This window comes from Hydractinia symbiolongicarpus, chromosome 5 (genome assembly GCF_029227915.1).
Source record: "Hydractinia symbiolongicarpus strain clone_291-10 chromosome 5, HSymV2.1, whole genome shotgun sequence".
In the NCBI taxonomy this organism is placed as follows: Eukaryota; Metazoa; Cnidaria; class Hydrozoa; order Anthoathecata; family Hydractiniidae; genus Hydractinia; species Hydractinia symbiolongicarpus.
Window position 1 is genome coordinate 7,936,832 of NC_079879.1, and position 19,459 is coordinate 7,956,290.

The following is a 19,459-nucleotide window of genomic DNA, read 5'->3' on the forward strand; positions in this document are numbered from 1 at the left end:
GTGGTGGGAAGTACTGTGCAAACGGTCTACTAAAGAGCCAAACGACTTGGTGGTTTTCTCAAAAACGAAAAGAAAATACGTCAGTCTGAAATCGAAGAAGCTGACACAATCACCCAATTTTACCAAAGTATATTATCAATTTAACCACTCATACCTGTCTAAACATGACAAATTTTTTTTGTGACTTTAATAACTGTTCCAGAAGACTTAAAGCCACACCTGACTAGCAGACATAAATTATTGCGGTCAGTTGGATTGTAAATTTACCTTTCTGTTTCGTTAATATATTGGTTAGTATGGATTCCTATTCTTGCGGTCGGAATGAACCAATCACGGGCCAGTATTCAGGTTAAGCAGCCATTATGAAATGATGTACAAATGCCGTAATCATGTTTTTGTGGTGAAACCTTCATAACTACAATACTGGATTTTTCATGGAATTCTTTTTTTTTTTAGTCAAATCTTTAATATGTTTTAGATACTGCTTAATATTTGCCATTTTGCGACATTTTAACGCCGTTTTGCTTGTAAATTCTGTTTAATTAAGGTTGCTACTGTGAAGTTTTGACCGTGAAAAGTCCACTTTGTACCCCATCGGATAGCAACGAAGGAGAACATCCCGACCGCAAGAATTGGTGTTATTGGTTGACTTCCAATCAAAACGACCAAGTAAACAAAAGGAAATATAGAAATTAATATTCACATTATTTTGATCTTATTAAATTCTGTTATTTTTCGTTTTACTTTGTTAAGGGTGTTATCGAGTTTTTCGTGCGTTGAAAAAAAAAACATTGGCGCGGTCATTATTTTATTTCGATGATTTTTTTGCATCCCGCATCCCGCATCTTGAATCTCGCATGTCGTATCCTGGTCAGCTTTCCGCATCCCACATCCCACTTTTCCGATATGCATTGTTATGCTACACTTTTCATTTCATCTCCAGGAGTGTCCATAAAAACGACGCAGAAAACAAACATTGTTTTTAGTGAAGGAAAGAGTCTGGAGTCTGAGTCGAGTTTCTCAACGATAAAAACAAAACTGCTAAATTTTCTGTATAAAATTACGTACTATGGGCAAATGTTCTCTGTGCGTGTTCGTGTTGTCAAGAGCCAGGATAAAAACCCTGTATCACCTGTTCCACCTGTTTTTCCAGCTTCCGCACACAAAAAAGCAAAGGTACAAGGTTAAAAGTAGTGAAAATATAGTCTAGTTTGTTTCTGCCTTCTGAATGAAGCGATAAAAGCTATATGTTAAAAAACGCGGAAAATTTATTCCGTGGCAATTTTGCTGTCAGAGGGAGACCTCTTATACGTGAATGTGCCTTGAATCAAACCCAATATGGGAGAGTAATGGAATTCAGTAGATATTTTATATGTGTAATTAAACGAGGTTTTTTAAGTGCAGGTTCAGAAGCGAGTGGTGATGTTGCAACCAAAAGGCTTTTTTCACCCAAAACATGTCAGTGATGAAAACTTGACAGTCTGAATTTTCATACTTTTCCAAATGTTATAGTTAGCTAGCTATAGGTTGTTTTTATCCTAGCCAGCAACTACTAACTACTTTTGTGTCTTCAATATTAAGTCACTCGGCAGCTCTTATAGCTAGCATGTATCACCCTATTAATTACTGTAGTACCCAATAAAAACACAAACTTGGAGTAGAAAATTTATTTCAATTTTGTAACAATAAACTGAGGATAATTTGGCGGAGTCGGGTGAGGATGCTACGCTGGAGAGAAGATGTTGTCTCAAGCTCACATGGTCCTAGTAGTGTTTTCTGGCTTAACTAATCACATCCGGAGCTCTTCTCCTGTGATTCCATTTCCTCTATCATACCTCACAAAACCTTCACTTTATGAGCTCTAGCTTCGTATGCATTTCACACCTGTTATTAACCTATTGGTGCCCCACCTCTGACTGTCAGCACCGTATCCCCCTGGTGTTATTTCCCCAGTCATCTGTCCTGCTTGCATAGGGCACCGTGGTTCATCTCCTCGCACGTGTACTTAATTCAGCATAATCTTCCAGGGGTACACGCACATCTTTACACTTTGTGGCTTCCCACGGCAGCCCAGCACCCCCAAATTCCCCAAATGAAAATTCATTATTTATGAGGCAATATTTTTGAAGAGAACTACGACGAGATAATTCAGCATGCTTAACAAATTGACAAGAAAAAAATACATGCAAATTAGCCTTTTACAATTATATAAAAACATAACGCAATTATCAGAAATTGACATCCCACAACTTTGTCAACGCATCAAGGTGAGCCATGTTGCCACTCCACTTGTGCAAAGCGCTGTTAGATAAATTGATATTTCTTCTGTAACAGTCACTGGACCACCTACCAAGTGGTTTTATGGCTGATTCAGGAATGCCACACAAAGCTGCTGTAAAGGCCCCACCATTACGGAAACTATGGGTATTTAATTGCAAACTATCATTTGACTAACAAACAAAAATGCTGAGAGGTGCTTCTGGGTAATAAAATCCCCATTTGATAAAACGAACAATGGGCCGGCTTTAGCGCCCCGAAATAACAGGTAATTTCTTAAAGCTTTTACTGGGCAAAATTTGTGTTCAATCATAGCAAGACGAATTGTGACACCTTTCCATGGATCTGTTTTGGATGCCTTAATGGTTAGCTTTACGATTGTTTCCGAGGAAGAAAATTCATTGTCTGAAGGTGACAGGTGAATTTTAGGATCAAAAAAATTTTTTGATGGTGTAACGAATTCGGATACACGCAAAAACCCAAAAAACGTGACAAGGATGAGAGCAGACAATAATGCTTTGTCATGACAAGTAAATTTAGATTCATGAATAAATTTTAACATTTCGTGCAGATGAGCAGGTTTAATAGGCAATCTCATAGTATGGGATGGCATCTGCGGACACCTCGCATAACCTAAAATAATTTAGTCATTGAAGATATATGTTGTCTTTATAGCCTTGCATCTTGCTTTGATATTGTATGCCAGACAAATAGACTTTTATGGTTGAGAATTTAACGCGATCTGCCATGTACGACACAAAAATTTTTAAAGTTAACTCTTTAAGAGGAAACATAGGTACCATGACGTTTTTACAACATTGTTGGAATGCCTGGATACCAGAACGATAAGTTAGCCTTGTGTTTGGTGAAATGGTAGACTACAAGTAATAATTTACAGACTTTTCAATAGATTCCAAACAGATGAAGGGATTGCTGTGGGACACCTGTCTGCTTTTGTGCATTCTTTTTTGAACTTGCTTACCTGCAACTGAGAGAGTATAAATATTAGAACGACCTGGGACATGACGAAGCAACAGATTTATGTTACGTTGAGCGGTAAAAAAGAACAAGTGACGGATTATTCTCATTATATTTTTGCATTTGCACGAGCTGATCAGAATGAAATTTTTAAAATAAGGCTTGTGCCATAGTCATTTTTGATAGTCCTTTAACTGGCATGTTGTGTGAATTAGATATCAAAGTTAGGGATTCTTTACTGAGTTTGGCCCATTCCTCCACTGTTCGCATTTGAGGCATCAATACTGCTTCCTTAATTACTTTTCTTTGTAGACATAATTGTTGAAACCAACCAGGATGATGGGTAGCAATGTTCAAGTACGGAAATTATTTCAGTTAAGCAAGTTATTGCTACTACTGGTGAGAAACTAAATCAGAGTAACTCTCTCCTATTTATAGAGGGCCCCTAGATTGTTGATTAGAACCACCTAATGGACAGACTATACCCAAACCTTTAGTACCCTACTCTAAAGTATCAACAACAAGAAAGTTGCTTCAAGTTATGACACATAGCTTTGATTTGGTTATTTGAGACAAAGATGCCTTGGGTGAGCAAGACAACCTTGTGTACCCTTAATGATGCATCTGCATAGCAACTATCAAGTATTGGGAACTGCAATTAACATGAGCTAAACTATGTTTAGCTCCATTTATTTTCACTATTCTAAAATCTCCACCAGAAAGAAAATGTGTTATCTATGCCAATGCTTCTATAAATTGTTGTTTTGGTAAAAACAGATGCACGGAACATCTAACTTCATGATTCAACTCCATAACAAAGTTATTTGTGTTTTCCCACAGTTTAAGATCTATATATTAAAATTATTTCATCAAATGGTCTAATTTTAGAAGCGCGAGAGGTAATCAACTTTTAGATGCCTAAAACAAGACATACTTAAACTAAGAGCTCTAAATTATTCAAATTAGAATGTTATATGTTTACACAGTAGGGTAGTTTTGTATTCTAAAAAAAGTTTTTTAATATACCCCATCCGACCCATGCTAGCATGGAAAACAGACGTTAAGCCAAGAATGATGAATGATGATGAATAAATTCTTAGTTTTTTTAGGAGGGTAGCAAAATAAGGACTGACTTGGCAATAAAAGGACAGCACGAAACAAAAGTTATGCCTAGTGAACAAAGAGCCAGAAAAACCTATTTAATACCGAGGAGTATTGTATGAATCCACAATAACCAATGTGGTTCCAGCAGGATAACAGCCTTAATTTTAAACTACAAATAAAGTCTCATGTACCTTAAAGCTCGAAACTTCACATAATTAAAGCTTTTTGCTTCTTCTTAGCAAAATATAATGTTATTCATAATTTGAAGTTTCTAAAGTTTGAAGTACTGATGTTATTGATCTAACAGTGCCATATTTATATGCATTTTGTCCTTAAATTATGCAACGAAGTTGAGATTTGTAATTCCTAGTTGTTATGCATGGGTGTTTTATATTTATCAATAATTTATTTTTTGTTTGGTAAGACAATCAGCAATTTGCTGTTCTTTTGAAACTTGTGTTATCTGATTCACTTCTTTATTTTAAAATCTAATCTTAAGCGATTGTCCTAAACTTGTTTTGTGAAATATAACAACATCTTAAAGTGTTTTACTATCGATTAAACAATGAATTGATGATGCAATATTGAAAATTTCCTCAAATAAACATCAAACCCTATGCCAGCAGCATCAATCAATTGCATGATCTCTGCAGAAAGCGCACTATTAACTACTATTCTCAATTATATATCTTGACTGTGAGGAAATCAGGGATAGTGATTGATTTAGTTGAACCACTAAGAAAACTATGAATCCACCTTGAGACCCTTTTTTCTTTAGATTTGCAAATGATGTATCATGAAATACTAGAAGTTTAGCTTTTTCTATATTTCCAAGTGCCATATTTATTCAAGCATATAAAAGCCTTTTCTGATATAATTTAAGTAAAATCCCACTCTTCAACATTTGTCCAGTCTAAATTCTAAACATTTTCAACTTTATCAACAATATTCAGCTAATTCCTAAACTTTCCATTTGCTTTTCAAGCTCTTGAGTGCACAGTTTCTGTTTTCCAATTAACTTTTGTTTTTTATTTCATTTTATCTTCAACTTTTGGCATAATCTTTGCTTTTACATTTTGGCTTCAATAAATTGTTATTTACAAGTAAGGTATTCATTATATACTGTATATATCGTTATTAACATCACTGTTGGTAATTAATGCTTCACTGCTTATCTCCTCATCTTCCAATATTTTTTTTCTGTTTCCTGTTTTTCATCATTGTCTATTTCCGCCTCTACACATGCTTCTTGTTATTTTTTTAATATGCATTCTAAAATATATTGATCCATGCTTCACCAGGACTTGCTGACTTTCCTGCCCTTCCAAGAATCATCAGATCTTCTTTTATAGTATACCTTATCTCCTGTTAGATACTTCACACCTGTTGAAGGTCTTACATTATGTTTCAAGGCTTTATAAAGGCTTCTCTTGGATCATGTAATGCATTCAAGTTATCAGCAACTACTTGTCTTTCCTTCTAGAGCTGTTGGATCATTCATTTGGAATAAAGCTATATTTATAACAGTGAAACATTATTTTTTGTGAAATAATAATGTATACTCTTAAACAATCACAGAAGACACAGTTAATCTGTGTACCATTCCCTTGCTTTGCTTATTCAGAATGCGTTCACATCCTATGGACTTATGGTAATTTACCAAACACTGAAATGGCGGCGATCGTAGTTCTACTTTTACCCAAAATATCTTTAAGAACCAAAGCTCACCAATATAATAAATAGTACTGTTCATATTTACCCTATAATGAACAATAAGCACAACTTGTTATTAATCGTTAGTTCTCCTTTGAGGAATATCTTGTCTAACTTATCTGTAAGTTTTGTGATACCATCATAGCTATTAAATCTGAAATATCAAGTTGTGAGGCAATCTTTTAAGCCTTATCATCTAACAAAGCAAATACAGCTAAAGCTTTCTTATCAGCTTAATGTGTAAGTTTTTGCCACACTTTTACTAACTCTAACTTCAAATCAATATAATTGAATCCATCCTTTAACACTGGAGGGTTTTTGTAACTTGTTGAGGCCATTGTAGATTGTTCCAATTCTGCTTCCTAATAGTCTTCCTTCCTTGATAATCTTTTATTTCGATACTCTATGATCTTTCTGATAAAAACCAGCATCTTTTCTGCTATATTCATGGGATCTGTGATATTGCGTTACTTTTTGTTCTATATGACGATAAATACATGTTAACAGTTATTCCCTAATAATTGCTAACGTGTCAAGGAATTGCTGGGTACCAAAGCTGATTTATATCATAAAAAACTCCCTGGCACACTTCTTGATACGTACAATGTTAACTTTAAAGGTGATATATAGCATATTTTTTACATTAAATTGCATAAAATATTGATCGCTGATATCTGCATGTGAATTGAACCGAGCTTAACTCTGGTGATTTTTAAAGTCAATAATATTGTAAGGGAATTAAAATAAAAAAAAACGAAAGCTGTAAATGTGCTAATAATTAAACAACATAAAAAAAATAGATATAAAATAAATTTTCTATAAAATTCTCAACTTGCAGCTTGTTATGCACACCAAATTTTTCCTGTATAAGTACATATTATTCTGTGTGTTGTTTTTAGAAATAAGTAATAATCGAAAAAATGGCTACATTAAAAATACTTGTTACAGGTGGTACAGGATTAGTTGGAAAAGCTATCCAACAAATATCAGAACAGGACAACTTGCCAAATGAAGAATTTGTTTTTTTATCATCAAAGGATGGGAATCTAACGTGAGTCTTACTAATTATATTAAATCCAAGAATGTCGGCAGAAAAAAATTTAGCAAAAAATGCACGGACAAATCTTCAGCAAAATATATATATATATTCTTTAAAAAAGGAGTCCCTTTGAGAGTGAATTTAAGTTCAAAATGGGTGTGTCATTACTATGTTTTTGTCAATACCATTAAACAAATCTGTAAAAAGGTTTTATGATGGCATGCTATAGCAAGTTTTTTCGTGTAACGACTGTGGTGCACACAAACCACGATAAAATCGTGGTCTTTATACATAACAACCAACCAAACATTCTATCGTGGCCACCACGCTAATATTATTATCTCCACAAAGGATTGTGTGTCCCACGATTATTTTTGCGAGCACCACGATTTTTATATAATTCAATTTTTTTTCTTTTCAAAAAAGTTTTTCATTAAAGTTAATTTGTTTGTTTCGGGTTTTATCAAGTTAAAAAAGCATATTCGTAGTTTTTGCTTGGTGTATACTTTTTCGTCATGGACGCGATTGTATTTTTACAAAATGTCATTTGTCTAAAAAAGTTAAATTTGTCTGCGGCGATAGAAATGCTTTTTTAGATTGCATTTTAAAAGTTTACAAACGAAAAGCGGTGATAGAAATGTTTTTTAAAATCTTTACTTTAACGAAAAACTTTTTTGAAAAGAAAAAAAATTGAATTATATAAAAATCGTGGTGCTCGCGAAAATAATTGTGGGACACACAATCCTTTGTGGAGATAATAATATTAGCGTGGTGGCCACGATAGAATGTTTGATTGTTTGTTATGTATAAAGACCACGATTTTATCGTGGTTTGTGTGCACCACAGTCGTTACACGAACACGATGTTAACAAACCTTTTCACAGTACTGTAGTTCAGACACTATATTAAAATCTATTATATAGCTAGCTTTACGACAACGAATGAAAACAACAAGTGTTAATTTATTTTTTTGCTGTCGGTTTTTGATTTAATTGATAAACTAATACGGTCTTTGTTCTTTTACAATAGAAGTTATCTATCGTGGACACCACGGTGTAATGTTTAATTTTTGTTCGTGTAGTCCACGAAACATGATCGTGCCACGATTGTTGAAAAAATACCCATCGTGGGCTATTGTGGTTTGTGCGTAACATGAAATAAACACAAACCATGATGTTAACAAACCTTTTCACAGTACTGTAGCAACCCCCTCAGTCACTTCATACAGAAACAAGGTTAGCCGATTTAACACAATTGTTAACTAGCCCTAGGAAGTCAGGTAGTTTCCGAACCTGACTACACAGCACAAATAAACATATTTTACCTTGTAGAAAACTTGAAGAAGTTGAAGCCATTTTTGAGAAGCACAAACCGACACATGTTATTCATCTGGCTGCTTTGGTGGGAGGTTTATTCAAAAATTTAAGAGCAAATTTAGATTTTTTTGTAAGTGGATTTTTTACTTTAAGTCCGAGCTTAATATATTTCAAGTATTTGCAATGTTGTTTCTTATTTAACCCTATCTAAAAAAATTTCTAAACAATTTAAAAAAATGATGTTTGTTAGGTTTATGATCTCGGTCAGGTTATAGAAAATGTAAAATGATCATGTAGAATCTCATATGAAGGTTTGGTTAGGTTTATATAAAATGTAAAATGATCATGTAGAATCTCATTTGAAGGTGACCATTATACAAAATAACCCAATGAGCTGAAGTACCTCTGTGTAACCTATATACTTGGGGGCACAAAATGGCTAAATGCTGAGTTAAGTAAAATTTCTTTAAAATGTGCCGTGTAAAGAGGCCCATGCTTCCCACACACTGTGGCAATAGCATTTTAGCACCCAAAAAGTGTGTTTTTACCCATCTACAAGCATTACACTCAATTTAACCCAAAATATTTTTGCATTGTGGGTATGCTTTTTTAAAAGTTTATTTTTATGCTTAAATTCTATTGTAGCGACAGAACATGCAGATAAATGATAATATACTGGCATGTTGTCATAAGTACAATGTAAGTATACAAGTGTACTAGTGTATACATATGTTTAGGTCCTCTTACATTTAATGATACGTAAGAAAATATGAATTTTAAAACAAAGTACAATCTTAAACTAAAAAGAATGGGGACAACACTTCTTTACTGTTCTTTAAAATGGACAAATGTAAACATGTAAACCAGTATTCAAAATTTGCTATTTATGCTTTCTAGCATTTCTGCATTAAGAAACAATTCACATAAAGGTCTGGAAAATCTTGTTACATGACTTCAATTGAGGGAGTGTTAAAGTGCAATCAAATTTAATTTATCGGGACACTTTTTAGGTTAAAAAGTGTGTGTCATGTTTATCGACATGTATCTTTCCAGACAAGACCACATACCCAATTGATGAAACTATGGTTCATAATGGTGCACCACATGAGTCCAACTTTGGTTATTCCTATGCAAAACGAATGATTGATGTTCTTAACAAGTAAGTGCTTAGTTTGGGAAGGACAGATGTGAATATTTTCTCTTGTTACCACCAGCATTTGTTTCTCTTGTTATTCCTGTGCCTGTAAAAACTACAACACCCAAAGCTCTAGTAAGAACCCTGCTAGTAACACTAACATGAGGAAATGGTGTACCAGAAAATTTCGCTATATTTCCGTACTTTGTTTACTGTGATGTGTCCAAGCACTAAAGTTTAAATATTCTTTTTTTAATACAGTCAAACCTGTCCATAACAACCACTTAGGGAACCATAAATGTTAGCTGTAAGTTGGCAAATTTTAAAGTTAGACCCCATACATAGGCCATTTCTATGCTAGATTCACACAATTTAAACTTGTCAAAGTTCACTTTTTAATGTTTACAGTGGACTTAGGATCTTAAGTTATTTGGTTAAATTCCAACTCCCAAAATGTGCTAAAAAGGTGTCATTTGAAATGAATTGCAGAGATAGTTGCATGTACCTTTTATTATTAGTATTTTTATTTATTTTTTCATATTTTTTAAAATAATAATAAGGCACATGCAATGATCTCTTCTCCATTGCTGCAATTTTTTTTATTATACACACTGTGATTGCTAAGATAAAAATGGATAACAAAATTATCAAAAAATTGAAAAGTTTTTTCTGTACAAGGGTGTTACAGATGATCCATGATCATTATTTATGTTTATTATTATGCCAACAATCTTGGTGGTATATTAACTGTCTTTTACAATTAAATAAAGTGAAGTGACAAAAAAAATTAAGTGACGAGAACGGCTTGCCAGGAGCAAATGATTTTATCATGTAAATTGTGAGCAGCAAGTGAGTTAGCATTGCATATTTTGCAGAATATATGAAGTTTGCCACAATAAAATCACTTAAAACAAAGAAAAAATGAAATGCTCCAGCAGTGAGCAATATTATTTTTTGGCTTTTTAAATTCGGGTTTTTATTGGCAGGTTCAATTAGTATTAAATAAGTGGTTGTTTTATGTGGAGGTGGTTGTTATAGAGAGGTGCACGTTACCACAGGTTTCACTGTAAATAACAGAAAACAGAATAATAATTTTGTTTTATGCAGTATTTTTTTTTAAAAAAGAAAAGAATATAACTTTTTTTTTCCTTCATAGAGGATATAAAGAACAACATGGTTGCAACTTTACTAGTGTTATACCTTGCAATGTCTTTGGTCCAAATGATAACTTTAATATTGAAGACGGACACGTTCTGCCAGGACTTATCCATAAAGTGTATCTAGCGAAAAGTAAGTTTTGTTGGTAAGGTAATCCACAAAGAAAACATTAAACATGCTATATGATTATAAATCATTACAAAAATAGAGTGACAGTATAAATACAAAAATAATAAGTTTAACATATACTTAATTTTTTCCAAAGAGGCAGCACTGTGACTACAGTATAGAAAACAATGTTTCGATTTTATATTTTATTTTATTTAGAAAATGGTTCACCTTTAACAATTTGGGGCACTGGGAAGCCATTGAGACAATTCATATATTCCTTGGTAACATTTGCTTACACGCATGCTTTCTGATTCCTTCAGTGCTCAGCAATTGCTACAAAGCAGGCAGACAAGTAGCATTTTGTGTTAAGTCATTTGGTGAAGTAATTGAAATTAGAAAGGCTGTTTGTATATACTTTAAAATGCAACTTTATACCTTTCTTTATACCTTTATAATTTTTGTTGCCATTCAGCAAATGTCAATTTGTTTCTTATGTTTTTTCGAGGTAATTCTAACACAAAGAAAATGGGATTTAGAAAAGCTAAAATGCATTGAAAATTGTTCACTGTGTCTTCTCTTATTTGGTTTTAGGACCTAGCAAGATTGTTTCTATTAGTTTTACGAGAGTATGATGATTGTTCTCCAATCATATTATCAGGTTTGTTTTGACTAAATTTAGAAATTGCAACTGGGCTATGGTACTAGTTGTCTATAAAAACGTTTTTGTATTTAAGTTGATGAGAAAGATGAAGTTTCTATTAAACAAGCTGCAGAAATGATTGTTGAGGCAATGGAATTTAAAAATGGAGTCCAGGTAAATGTCTTTTTTTTCTTCTGAAACTGATATCAGAGTGAAAAAATGCCTATGCTTGTTGGGTGGGACAGCTTTCCTTCGCTTTCCCTACTGCCCAGTCAGCAGCCCTTATGCACCCAAAACGGGCATGCGATTAAAAAAACACGCAAAATCATATAAAATGTATACCTAGCGTAATTTCTTTATTTACCATGAATTTTTTATTTTTAAATATTAATGTTAAGCTAACTATCAATAAGATAGTTTACATATAAAAAATTAATTTTGAACAAGTAGCTAGCTAATCAATTAACAGGGTAGCTAGTAAATTTACTGCAATGTTTCCTCAATACTGCTGCCGTGTGAGGCTGTTACAACAAACTTCATGTTTGTTGTAACAGCCTCATCTGTTATGATAATTCTAATTATTATTGCAAAATATAGTATATTGACTGCGTAGAAAACCATTATTTTTTTAAATATAAATTTGGACATGTGTTTTTATTATACTTTTGTTACGGAAAAACAGGTTGCTATATGCTTCTTTGTCAAAAACCCTTTACTGTTATGCTTATTTTTGCTTGTTACAAAAAGTCTACGTTGATTGCAAACACATGAATTTAGTTAGGTTTTTACCTTGACAGGTAGTAACACTCAAGGGTATTCCAAACAAATGAAAAAAGAAAAAACGATTTATCCAAACATTATTAGAAGCTGAAAAAGATAGAAAATTATTCTCATTTAAATTTTTTCTTTTAAAGAAAATAAAATTCACATTTAATTTTAATTTTAAAGCCAAAGGCAGATAAAAACTGGATTTAATAGTATTACCAACTACACCTTAATGAAGAATAGGTTACTATTACCCAGGGTAACAAGTTAATGTTTGATAATGATTTTAATCATTTCATAGTGATGCAGTGTTTGGGGTTCATGAAGCTTGCTCTGTTAATGTCCCCCACCCCTTGAAAAGCTGTAGTAAAATAAATATCATCATAAAATTTTATGTTTTCGTCTTCTTTGTTATTCTTTTTAACAATTACGACCTTTTATTATAATTTACAAGCACAGATAGTTCCTGGGGCAAAGTCCAGAGGCAGACCGAGAAAGACTTGGTAGGAGGTTATAAGGACAGACTTGATACAGAGGAAGTTGAGTTTAGATCTAACACAGTCTAGATCAGATTGGAAGAGGGTCATTAATATACCCGTCCAACCCATGCTAGCATGGAAAAAGAACGTTAAGCCGGGAATAAAAAAAAACAGAATTAATTATTTATGAAATTTTTATTTAAATAGGAATTGTGGAACTGCATAATTTTGGCGAAAGATAATACTATTATAGCTATAAAATCAATATAAAGTGTAATAATAGAATAATAATAGAAAAGATGAATATATAGTCAGAAAATGGCCTCTATTAACAATTGTGTGAAAAATTACTGCAACCTTATAGAAAAATAAAAACTGATAATCTGACAGGCCTGTTTCTGAAAGGCATTTTAAGTGAAACAGTCTATTTAAAGTTTCATCCCAGGTGAATCAGATAAATAAGTTTCTTATAAAAAAAACTTAAAACCTCCAACTGAAATACAGGTGTAAGTAAGCTTTGCTGTTAAAAATCATAAGATTACATTGCACATTAATATCTTTCTTAGTATGATACCACTCGTGCTGATGGACAATACAAGAAAACAGCAAGTAATGAAAAACTGAGAAAACTTTGGCCTGACTTTAAATTTACACCTATGAAACAAGGTATTGCGTTTGTTCTTTTTTACCATTGTTTGTTTGGTTAATACTTTGGTGCACCAATGATTATGATGCTTTACGATGCTCCTTTAGGAAATAGAATATTACATTGTACATTTTTAGGCAACTTAACTTTTCACCTAGAAGAAAAGTTGCTTAAGAACTTTCTTAACATTAGTGGCAGAGTTTCTTAATGGCTGCTTGGCAAAAATTATGAAAAACTTATCTATAATCTCTGCTAATGCACTTATCCCACTTATCGTATTTACGTCCCTGTTTAAACCTTAAGAATGGCTAGTTATGCTTGCTAATAGATCAGATGAAAGGCAAGACTGTCTTAAGAATATATGCCCTTTTTATTTCAAGGGACGATAACAAAATAAATTGTTTGCGGCTAAAGGGAGTAATTAATGCTTGTGTTTTCAAACATTGTAAGATTGTTGCTTTTAAAATTATGACTAGAGGTTGATGATCTTGAAGATCATACACCTCAGGGTTTATAATCATTCTGGTTCTATTGTGAAGAAATTAAGCCACGAAAACCAACTCGAATATCCTAGCTATTCCACTGACTCCTGATCAAGATGAGAAATTATTTAGACCAAGATATCATGACTCCTTTGTAATTGGTAACAGTGTATTTCAGCCGATATATAGCCATGTAATTATTTACTGGTGTGAAAGTGAAGACCATTGAGACATGAGAAAAACAAGTCTGCATAATTACACTACAAGTGGAACAAGCAATATGTCATTGGCATCATTCCATTTCAAATTATTTTTAAATTTAAAATTAAAGATATTGACAAATTTATTTTTACAAATAAGGAATAACTTTCACTTTTCATAATTCTTTGACACATAGAGAGAACAAAAGTTAAAACATTCCTTTGAAGGAAAGTTACTGATCACAAAGATCTATACATGGCAAACGTCTCTTAATTTCTGACAAATGCTTTTAATTTCTAGCAATAATTAACCTGTTATCATCCATTATTTTTATTTCAATGGTTTATGCCTTTGTATGCTATAGAAAAATCCACATGATTAAGCAGCTAAATAATTACAGAAGTATATAATAATGATATCAATTGATAGTACATAGATACAGATAAAGTTTGGAATGCTAACCAAAATAATAGAATTCAACAAACAGTTACAATATATTAAGGTTTTTTGATGACATCATCAACCTATAGTTTTTAAGAAAGGGGTTGACAAAACATTACAAAACTGTCTTAGCCCCTTAACCCATTAACCCATTTTACCATTTATGCAATGGTTTAACTAATTAACTAATTTTATTGACACAAACCCTAGTTTTTATGTTAAATTACTAATGTATCCACTTTGCAGTTGTTGCGTATTATTATATACAATTTTATTTAACTGGCTTTGTGGTAAAGTGTTTACTTCCAGTGTTGAATCGAGTCATGCCAAAGACTATAAAAGTCTGAATTGATCCTTTCTGCCTAACTTTCAGCATAAGAATAGGATTGATATCTTAGGCGGATGTCTAATCAAGTGGCTGTTGTGCTTGCACAACTTCCGTAGCTCAAATGGGAGCTTTAAATGCACTAGGACTCCCTTATTAATAAAAGTACCGTTTGGAACTAAAGAAGCTATACTGGATAAATAAAAGTAATAATAATAATAATAATGTTTTTTTTCAGCTATGAAAGAGTCATGTGATTGGTTTGTAAAAAATTATGAAATTGCACGAAAATAATAAAGAGGAAATCACATGTCACAAGAATACCAAGTTTTTACATTACAGATTTTATTAGGAAATTAAACGAATTTTAAGTCTGTGTTGGGTTATGTATTGTATCTTATATTTATTTATTAATAGCTGTTTTATACTGAGATTACTTTAACAGCTGAAGTGACAAAGTTTCAAAAAGTAACCAGTCCAAAAACCTTTATTTTACTAGACCATCGAAACTGCATCTTTATTTTCTTAAAACAGGTTCTCACTCGACCAAGTATGCTTGTAAAAATGCAGACTTTATAAGACTGTACGACTTGTTGTAAAAACAACATAAATATGCTACATAAAGATAAATAACAGTTTCAACACATATGGACAGAAGAAGAGTTTTAAAATAGGGCAATGAATAAAGAAGTCTACAAAATTCAAAGAAATCTGTAACATTATAAATTTAAAGTTTAAACATTTTCCTAGAATTTTGCACAGAGATTCTTTAAATATTCACTTAAGAAGTCTGATATATTCTTAGGTAATCTCATTCAAAAAACAGCTAATATTTAACAGTTCTATATGTTTTTAAAATGATGAATATTTTTCGTAAATATATGACGATTTACAAACCAGATGGTTTGTGGGTTTTAATAAGATTTGTCATGCTTCAATTTTGTTATCTATTATTTGTCTAGTTGGTTTTTGTACGGTAGCTACCTAATATTTTTGTAACTAAATATTGCATTACAACTAGTCTTGTTTTTTTTTCTATACATGGTCCCAAAATGTCTTATGCAACTAACAGCAAATTTATGCATCTTACTGAATATATTGTTTTGTTTTATTAATTGTGTTATGTTAAAATTATCTTATTATATATTCAAGTATCAGATTTATAAATAATCTTTGATTTCTACTTGAGATGCGATCTTCCTTTTGAAATTATATAAAGTTTGTATGATTTATTACTAGATGCTAAAAATTATTTTGATTTTTATTGTATTCTATGGAAACAAAGTTAAAAGTGACAAGAACGTTCATAATGTTCTTTTACTTGGAGGAAATGGCTTACTGGGGAGTGCAGTCACACAGATGTTATTACGAGTGAAAGATGTGAAATACAATATCACTATTCTTAATCGTGGTAACTGGTATTGGGATACTGAAAACATTATAAAGCCATTTGTAAACCATATTAAATGCAGTCGTGAGGATGGCTTTCGTGAAATGTGCACACAACTAGCTGATAACACAAAATATGACTCTGTTGTTGATTTTAGTGCATATGATCCACTTGATATAGAGGTATGTTTTTGTGACAGGGAATTGTATATTGAAGTGAAAACATTTTGGGTGTCGGAAAATTTAAAAATAAATATTTTTTATGTAATTTTTCTTTTAATTCTGTGCACTAATACGTTCTCTATCTCTATTTTATCAATAAAAAGTTTATAATCATTGACCTGTTCGTTCTCTTGTTTTCTAATATATAATTAAGTTGGCATCCATCATGGAGGTATTTTCAAACAAAGAAGACTCTCATCTTTTTCATCATTTCAAAAAAAAAGGGTTATACTGTTTTGTCAAAGATTTACTAAAAAATAACAAAAATATGTCATACTGAAAAAAGTTTTTGCACTTAAGGCATTTTAAAAATATAAAGAAAAAGCATAAAAATAACATAAAGTAATAGTAGGAATGCTATACATATGTGTATGTTTCACAATTTTAAATTGTAAGCAGAAATACAATTTTTCGGCGTTCTTTATTTTATTATTTTATGAAAAGGCATATTTCTTACATAGGATATATTAATTGTTATGCCTGGAAGGTTCAAGCGTTACATATACATCAGTTCTGATTCTGTATACGAAGTTTGTTTACCAAAAAAGCATGATGGGTATTTAAGAGAAGAAGACGCAGTGAGACCTACAGACCAAACTGTTTTGTAAGTTTTGTTTGTTATGTATATGTTGAAAAGTGGTAATAAAAAGTTCAATTTTTATTTTTACTATAGTTGACAGAATTTAGTACTTTGATTACAGTTATTAATATCCAGTTAAGAAAATTGCTTGTGGAACAAATCTTTTTTTTTGCGGCTTTGCTTATACAAAACAAAGATCCATATACAAAACAAATCATTACTGTGTTAAAAATTTGACAGAATTACACAATTAAGAAAAGGAAAGTTTTCTTCACTGTTAAGAAAAAACATTTAGAACAGCAACAATAATTATATTTTAATTTTGGTAAATATAAAAAATATGTCAACAATTTTCTGCTTGCTCAGTGTACAAAAATTGATCTTGCAAGCTTCTGCAAATAATTGCAAGAAAATTGATTGAAGTGTATGTACTCTATACCATTATTTTCGACTAGTAGTTTTGTTGCAGAGTAAGTCATTCAGCAGATTTTTGATCATCACATCCTAATTTCAATGTGTCTTGAAAAGTTTGTTTATCCTGATATTTACTGTATTGTGTTCACATATTTGTGAAAATATTTTGAACACCATCCTTAATTCTTTTCTGCTTTTAGCTATGTCAATGTATTAAGAAAAATTATTGTATTTTAGGGAGAAATACAACTCTAGAGACAATTATGGTCACAAAAAATTAGAAGGAGAAGAAGTATTGGACAGATTTCACAAAGTTTTGGATTTTGATTACATCTCGTTAAGGCTGCCTGATGTTATCGGGCCAAGAGACAATACAAACAGATTTTGGAAATATTATATGTGGGCAAAAATTAATCATATTGCAGGTCCTGTGCATATTACACCTAACCTAAGAGATAAACCTTTGTCCTTTGTTTACAGCTTAGACGTTGGTGGATTAATTGCCAACTTGGTACATCCAAACTTTAACATGGATGGTATTTTTAACCAAGCTTATAATCTTGGTTTTAAAGAAACAGTCACGTTGAAGCAGTTTGTTGACTTTGTTGGTAAATTTGCAAATACTTCCATTCAGTTCGATGAAACTGATCAAGCTGTCAAAAATTTTGGTTTTCCTTCTGTATCTATCGGTCCAGTGGATATAAATAATGCTATGCAGCTTTTGAAGTGGCAGCCAACTGATCTTTATACTGCTTTAGAAAAAACGTCTCAATTTTATGAAGATGCTGAATACGATGATGAATATAAATTTATAGTAGATAGGATATTAAATGCTTTAGACGTACATCAGCTAAAGCGACATGAATTCTTACTTTTTCATCATGAAAGGCAAAATTCCAGACATAATAAAGATGAATTATAAAATATTTCGCAGAAAATCTATTGCAAATTATTATGCACACAATCTTAACATTGACAATGCCTCTGAAAAAGTAACTCGGAAAAAAATCAGAAAAAATATTTCCATTCTTCTTGATATTATTTTTATAGTATATGTATTTTTATAGTTCATCAGAAATTGTTATACAAAATTTTTCATACAATTTAATATATATTATAAGATTTTTATATGTATTAATTTTTGATCTGTTCTTTTTATGTACCAACCTCTGATTCAGAGTAAACATTTGTTTAAGTAACACAAAACATTGGTTGTGTTAACAGTTGAAAAATTTGTCACAGATGCGACTTCTGAGGACTTCTGACATTGTATGACACTGGCACTTTGTTTTTTCAAATTCAAGTGTATGAATTTGCAAAAAAAAAACATTGCTATATTTTATCATAAACTTCATAATTTTTCACTATTCAAATAATTTCTCCATAAACTTCTTTAATCTCCTTCAAAATTACCATTGGCAACTTTCTCCCTAAATCTCAAATTGAATTACATGAATTCTCTAAAGGCGTAAGTTGCCAAAACTAAAGTCAGGGATTATATAGTCTCTAGACTCACTGCTACAATATAATGTATGCAAATAATCTATATTGTAATACCCGTATGTGTCTGTCTGTCATGCAAAATGGTACCAGAAGTAGAGAGACGCACGCCATGCGATATAAAAAGAACAGGCGAACCCGTGGATTTTTCCACGGGCTACCGACTAGTTATTCAAAATTGTATGTTTTTATACAGAATATTGTAAAGATGTAACCACGGTGCAAAAGTCACAAGTTTTTTAAGACCAAATCATTTTGATTTGAAAAAAACTAGTAGCAGGTTCCTATTATATTTATTTCAAAAGAATTGAGTATGTGTTTTGTTTTCTGCGCAATTAAGCATTACCGAAACAGTGCAAACTATAACCTTCCTGTACAGAATTGTATATAACTGTACACTAGTTATTACAATAAATTGTACAATATTGCTTACAATATTGTAGCAGTGGAAAGTACTCTTAAGGGCTAAAAACATTTTTTAGCCCTTAAGAGTACTTTTAAGTTTTTTATTCTCCTTAATTTTGACTCTAAAAAGGATTGGCAG

General features: G+C 31.9%; 2 protein-coding genes across 2 annotated transcripts; both read left to right on the plus strand.

Moving 5' to 3' along the window:
* Positions 1 to 6,942: 6,942 nt before the first annotated feature.
* On the plus strand, positions 6,943 to 15,830 carry LOC130644536 (GDP-L-fucose synthase-like). The gene is made up of 10 exons (XM_057450183.1): positions 6,943 to 7,123; positions 8,443 to 8,557; positions 9,073 to 9,126; positions 9,438 to 9,586; positions 10,719 to 10,852; positions 11,048 to 11,112; positions 11,423 to 11,489; positions 11,566 to 11,645; positions 13,282 to 13,381; positions 15,049 to 15,830. The coding sequence occupies exons 1-10, from the start codon at positions 6,993 to 6,995 to the stop codon at positions 15,102 to 15,104; spliced, it is 951 nt and encodes a 316-aa protein (XP_057306166.1). The 5' UTR covers positions 6,943 to 6,992; the 3' UTR covers positions 15,105 to 15,830.
* A 79-nt stretch (positions 15,831 to 15,909) lies between these two features.
* On the plus strand, positions 15,910 to 19,229 carry LOC130644534 (uncharacterized). The gene is made up of 3 exons (XM_057450181.1): positions 15,910 to 16,382; positions 16,883 to 17,025; positions 17,653 to 19,229. The coding sequence occupies exons 1-3, from the start codon at positions 16,050 to 16,052 to the stop codon at positions 18,335 to 18,337; spliced, it is 1,161 nt and encodes a 386-aa protein (XP_057306164.1). The 5' UTR covers positions 15,910 to 16,049; the 3' UTR covers positions 18,338 to 19,229.
* The last annotated feature ends 230 nt before the right edge of the window (positions 19,230 to 19,459 follow it).

Coding starts and splice junctions, on each gene's coding strand:
- LOC130644536 (XM_057450183.1), top strand. CDS start 6,993: ATGGCTACATTAAAAATACTTGTTACAGGTGGTACAGGATTAGTTGGA. Junction 8,558..9,072: donor GAGCAAATTTAGATTTTTTT/GTAAGTGGATTT, acceptor ATTCTATTGTAG/CGACAGAACATGCAGATAAA. Junction 13,382..15,048: donor ATTTACACCTATGAAACAAG/GTATTGCGTTTG, acceptor GTTTTTTTTCAG/CTATGAAAGAGTCATGTGAT.
- LOC130644534 (XM_057450181.1), top strand. CDS start 16,050: ATGCTAAAAATTATTTTGATTTTTATTGTATTCTATGGAAACAAAGTT. Junction 16,383..16,882: donor ATGATCCACTTGATATAGAG/GTATGTTTTTGT, acceptor TTTCTTACATAG/GATATATTAATTGTTATGCC. Junction 17,026..17,652: donor CCTACAGACCAAACTGTTTT/GTAAGTTTTGTT, acceptor ATTGTATTTTAG/GGAGAAATACAACTCTAGAG.